General features: G+C 38.2%; 1 protein-coding gene across 1 annotated transcript; it reads right to left on the bottom strand.

The window, feature by feature from the left end:
- Positions 1 to 3,970: 3,970 nt before the first annotated feature.
- LOC128746089 (uncharacterized protein K02A2.6-like) lies at positions 3,971 to 5,032 on the bottom strand. The gene has a single exon (XM_053843139.1). It carries the CDS (start codon positions 5,030 to 5,032, stop codon positions 3,971 to 3,973), a length of 1,062 nt encoding a protein of 353 aa, XP_053699114.1.
- Between the last annotated feature and the right edge of the window lie 1,106 nt (positions 5,033 to 6,138).

Genomic DNA, 6,138 nt, shown 5'->3' with positions numbered 1-6,138 from the left:
CTGCTTTCAGGTCCATGTACACTGCATCAATTTGCCCTTCTTCGCTCATGTTACGCAGGTAGACTGAGACGAAATCAACGAAATTCATAGAGACTGGACGCTTTGAGACCCCCATTCGGCTCTGAAGAAATGTACTGTTAACAACCATCAAAAAGCGCGGTACAAGCTTTCAGGTCTGCAGTTTTTTTATTCGTATGAATAGATTATCGTCGGGTCACTGTTATGGTCGGGCCATCACGATTTTACAGTTTTAGTAACTCATGATATCTACGATATAACCATTGTAAAACTTCTTACTGTGATAGCTAACTTTCCACTATATTGTGAGTTTCAATCGTGTATTCAAAACACCCGTACTGAGTTCATTGACTAAATCTTACAAAAAAAAGTTTGCCAGACGCAATGAACTTTTCTTCAAGAAATGATTTATGAAATGCAATTATCGAGATAAATTTTGGAAATGTATGAAGTGTGTTGTGCTGCACACGAAGACTATAGAAAAATCCCCTTTAGTAAGGTGTTTGGGAAGGCTAAGGTGAAATACTAGAAAAGCGCTATTTGTGAAGGTCGGGCCACTTGAGTAGTCATGGTTGGGCCACCATAATTTGAAGCGCAGAAGTGCAATAATCGCTAGAGAATGTCAGTCACGTAAAATGTTATGAAATAAAGCAAAATTAATACGATAAAAACCTAGATTTTTGCTGTTTTTTTTTAATTTTAGTTACACACTTCGGAAAAGGCGATTGTAGCAATATTGATTTTACAAGATCGCCAAAATTTCGCAAAAATGCTATTAAAAATAGGGCTTTTGAACCTATATGAACCGTTGTTCACGGAATTCATTCTTTTCGTGTCTCTATATAGAATTTCAATACGTATGTCTTAGATTTTCTGCGGTGGCCCAACCTGTGCAACATGGCCCGACTATGACAACATTTTTTGTCTTCACGTAAATGCCTATAACTTTGTTATTTGTCAAACAATCAATTTAAAACTTTCCCAAAATATACCTTATTATTAGACCTTTGCAACGATGTATTAAGATTTCCAAAATTCCTTTTGAAACGAAAGTTATGGGTGAATTCCAAAACGTGGCCCAACCTCGACGACACTCCCCTACCCTCCATAATTTGAACGTTTCAAAAGTTAGCCATAGTTTAAAAACATATCGGTAGCACAGCATATGCGATCCAAGTCAAAAGGTTGTAGGGACCTAAGGGGCCGTACACTAATTACGTAAGGCATAATGGGGGGAAGGGGGTTCCGCAAAATCTTACAAAATCTTATTTGGGGGACAGGGGGGCTTAATCATTTCTTACGTAAGATTTTCATACACGAAAATATTATGAAAAAATTACATTTTTATTAGCAACTCATGTTACTTGTTACAAAAGATTTAAAATTGATGAGTTAAGTTGTGAAGTGTCGAAATCCTTCATGCTGCAAGGAAATACGTAGGAACCTGCTAAGTATTTTAGCCTTGCCCACTCAGGGAAACAGCAGTCGACCTATTTGTTCCAGAGCCATCTGAAGTCATCGGTTTATGCTATTATTCCAACATATTTCGTTGCAATTGCCTATTCCAATCCCGCAAGGCAGTCGCAAAATCCCTTATGGTATCACAAGAAACATTTTTGTGTTAAAGTAGCTTATTCAAATAATGTATAGTTGTATCAATGGAACAAGCGCTTGATAAGCTACTATACAACAAAAATGTTTCTTGGGATGTATTGTTCTACTGTTTTCAAAGATCTTGCCTACTGGGTGTGACCAGCCTGGGGTCAGTATTTTGCTTCAAAGGAAACCGTGCATGATCATTACAGATCTGTACATTAGACGCAATGCAATACCAATACCAAGATAAGACCATGTCGCGTGTCATCTAGAAGAGGCAAAGAAGTTCTTTGTACGCTACTTGACGAGGACACGTGTTCAGACGATTTAGAGTGGATCAATGCGAATTAAGTTAACGCTAGTGAGTTTCTGAGCATACACCAACCTTTATTATTTATTCTATTCTGTTCGTGAATGGGCCATAAAGAGATTTACAACAGATAATTGATATTGTTTATTTTTTTATGAATTTGTTTGAACCTTAGATTCTGTGAACTTGTTTGAACTTTGTTCACTGTTTCAATATTCTTTCAATGTCTAACCTTTCAAATAAATCTTACTAAGATTTTTTACGGGGGGGAGGGGGGATTGGCCAAAATCTTACAAAATCTTATATAGGGGGAGGGGGGGTTCAAAAATGAAGAAAAAGCCCTTACGTAATTATTGCATGGCCCCTAAACTGCTCGCTCAGTTAGCTCTGGGGTTCGATGCTGGTCTTACGGTAGGGTTTTCCCCTTAATACGTATCTAACTATCTTACAAAGTCGAATACCCTGGGCCCTGGATAGATTGACAGCAGGGGTATGGGTGGATGAACAGGAGAGTGCGAGGTAGATTAGAACAAGATAGACGCGTGTGTGGACGAGGAAAAGAAGTGTAGATAAAATAAAAAGATTGACGACAAAATATAGGAAACAGTGTATTGTTTTATTGCCGAACCGATTCCTACACTTACAAGCCAGTCATCGTAGGTTCGAATCTCGACTGAGCGATGCCGTTATTGAGGTCTGTCGATAAAGAAGGGTCGAGTTCTTAAGAACGTATATACCCATAGCTCTGCTTTTTGGACCTAAACAGCCATTTTTGCACTATGATTAGATTACAATTCCGTTTTGTGGTTAGTTATGAACTAGTAAGTGACACAGATTTGGATTATTAAAAAAAAACAAGGTAACTAACCGAGGGACACGCAAGTTCAAAGCAGAATTCAAATATAAGTCAAGTTACCATGCTGCATCAAAATCCGGACGGTACCAATATCCGGACACCTTCACTAATTTATCCTTATTAAGTAATAATCAATGCAATTTATGAGGTGTAGCTATGTGGATAACTTTGCAAATATATCTAAGATCGTTTAAACATAATCGGTGGTTAAGTAGGCTGCGCGAAATAACTTAAATAAATCTTAACGTAACGTTGGTGTCAAACAGTGTCTTTTTTCTGCGAGTTTTTTCTGATTATTAATAAGTAGTGCTTTCGCGATTTAAGGTTTTCGGAACATATTATTATAAAGAAACCAACTTTTTAGGCTTAGTATCAACAAAGAAGGTAAGTTTTAATTAATTGAGACGGTGTCATTCATTAATGTGTTGAAATAAAGTGTATTTCTATAAATAATTACGCTGTCCGGATTCAAAATCATGTTTTGAACTCCGGACATGTTTGACTGGTAACTACCTAATGTTTTTCTTAGAAAATGCGAAAGGACACGTTGAACCAGGCAGATTGTGTGGTAAGAGAAAGAGTCTCGATCCATGGAACCGTCAAAATATTTGGAAATCCAAAATACATTAAGGCATTTAATGTAGAAGTACTTAATCATTTTCATTCTCTGGTTAGGTAAGTGGACCAGTGTAGCACTTAACTTAAATCGTACCGTTAATGACGACAAAGTGGCATTAAAAGTAAAAAATATACAGAGAGCTGATTATTTAATACTACATTTTACAAGTGATAAGTTGTTTACTTAAAGGCATACATTTCTTAGACAAAATTCGAGAAAGTTTTGCCTGTCCGGAAAACGATTCAAAAGTGTCCGGATATTGATTCACTGAGATGTGAGGTGTCCGGATTTATGAACAAGACAAGCCGGTTTATTTCTTTTATTTTAATGTATTTTTTTGAGTGTTCATTATATAATTGACGTGTTATTGCAAATTTAAGCTTTATATTTGATTACAGTACAAAGCAATTACTGTGATATGTACGTGCTACACGAACAAGGTTTAGGCAACAACTGACTTTATTGAGATCATTAGAACATGTGTATGTAGTGGTAAATAAAGAATGCTAATGCACTGTAATCAAGAACACGTCAACTTATGTTACATCTTCCCTTTTTTGAACACCGGTGCTTATTCATAGACGTAGTCACTAAGACGTCTCATGCGAACGGCGCGTCCGCTTCTCGTAAACGTCGGTCCATCAATGATTGCCGCCTGATCCGATTGATGATTTGCTGGTATGTCTGCTTCATTGGATTCAAATTTTTCTTCTGTCGATCTAGGGTTATTGTTTTGAAGAGGCGGATCTGTATCCTTCTGTGTATCTGCGAGTATTCCTTTAGCTGCTTTAATATCACGAATATTCCTCCTCAAAACGGGTCCTTCGGATAATTGAACTTTGTACGATCTTGGTTGTTCCTTGAGAACCGTTCCTCTTTCCCATAAACGTGAATTGTTATTCTGTATGACGACTTCCTGGCCCGTTCTGAATGTCGCCGAAGTAGCTGATCCCTTATCACTGTACATCCTTTGCTTCTCTCGCTCTTGATGCAGATTTTGTGAAACCTTATCAACCAGTCGCGGCTTCAGTGATTCGGTGGTAGCTGGAATGTTTGAACGTAAGGTACGGCTCATGAGCCTCAAACTTGGTGATAGTAATTTGGAATCTCTTGGCGTATTTCTCATGTGAAGTAGCGGCATTTGAACATCAGAACCATCCTCCGTGCACTTTTTTTGCAAGGCTTTGGCAGTTTGAACGAAACGCTCTGCAAGACCATTACTTCTCGGGAAGTGAGGACTAGACGTGACATGATTGAATGACCAGCATTTGCTAAAGTCGGCGAACTCTTTGGACGAATATTGGGGTCCGTTATCGGTGTATAATATTCTAGGGATACCAAAGTTAGCGAACCATTTTTTCATTTGTTCTATGGTTGTTTTGGAAGATGTGTGATCCAGCTTAACAAAATCGAAATATCCGGAGTAACTGTCAGCAATTAGCAGATATTCGTGTCCTTGGAAGTGGAAAAAATCTGATCCCACGATTTCGAAAGGTAAGGAAGGTATTTCGTTACTTAAAATTTCGTATTTTTGGTTAGATTTTTGATACTTTTCGCATATTGGACATGTCTGTACCATGTTCTGAATGTCATTGGACATGCCAATCCAAAACAATTGCTGCTTAGCTCTCATTGTGCATCCCTGAATGCCTGTATGGCCCGAGTGTATAATTTTTAGCATTTTTGGACGTAAGGCAGCTGGAACCACTAATTGATGAGATCGAAATATCAACCCTTCATACATTGCAAATTCATCCCTAAAATGCCAATACTTCCGTAGTATCTCTGGTAATTTTTGTTTTTCTTCGGGCCAACCTTGCATAATAACCTCTGACAGTTTCCTTAACTCGGGATCTCGAGCACTCTCTTCCATAAATTCAATTTTCGCTTTTTTAGACATTTGCAGAACTATGTGAACTTCTAGTTCATCAAACGAATTGGGTTCTTCTGTATTATCGACATCACGACTCAAAATATCGGCAAGAGGAATGTCTGAACCTTTTTTTGTATTGGATTGAGGGATCGTATTGTTTCACGTCAAGCAAGATTCTTTATAAGCGTGGAGGGGCTCTGTCAAGAGTTTTTTTTTGAAAATTGATTCAAGCGGTTTGTGGTCTGTTTCGATTGTCAAGGACTTTCCATAAATATAATCGTGGAATCTGTTGCAAGCGAACCGTATCGCTGCTGCTTCCTTCTCTATTTGTGGGTAGTTTTCTTGTGCCTTTGTTAATGATTTTGATGCGTATGCTACGGGTTTGCCCTTTTGAAGTAAGACGGCTCCGAAAGCTTTTGAACTAGCATCTACGGAAAGCGTTACGTCTTCGTTCACGTTGTAATAAGATAAAACGGGTGGTGATGTCAATACTTGTTTAACCTTGCCGAATGCTTCTTCCTGCTCGTGACTCCATAACCACTCAACATCTTTAGCTAATAATTTTCGCAGTGGCTCAGTGATGGAAGACAGATTGGGTATAAATTTGGCTAAATATGTTATTGTTCCTAGCACTCTCTGCAACTGTATTTTAGATTCAGGGCGTTTAAGTTTTTGAACAGCCTCTAACTTACTTGGGTCGGCTTTTAGCCCCTCGTCAGTGACCAAATGTCCTAGAAATTTGACTGTACGCTTATCGAAACAGCATTTTTCTTTATTTAACTTGAGCCCAACTTCGGCGAATCTGTTTAGTACCTTGTGTGTTATTGCTTCTAGTTCTTTCGATGATCTCGCATGGATTAAGACAT

This window comes from Sabethes cyaneus, chromosome 1 (assembly GCF_943734655.1).
Source record: "Sabethes cyaneus chromosome 1, idSabCyanKW18_F2, whole genome shotgun sequence".
NCBI lineage: Eukaryota > Metazoa > Arthropoda > Insecta > Diptera > Culicidae > Sabethes > Sabethes cyaneus.
The sequence above is the reverse complement of the archived record's forward strand: the minus strand, read 5'-3'. Positions and strand labels throughout refer to the sequence as shown.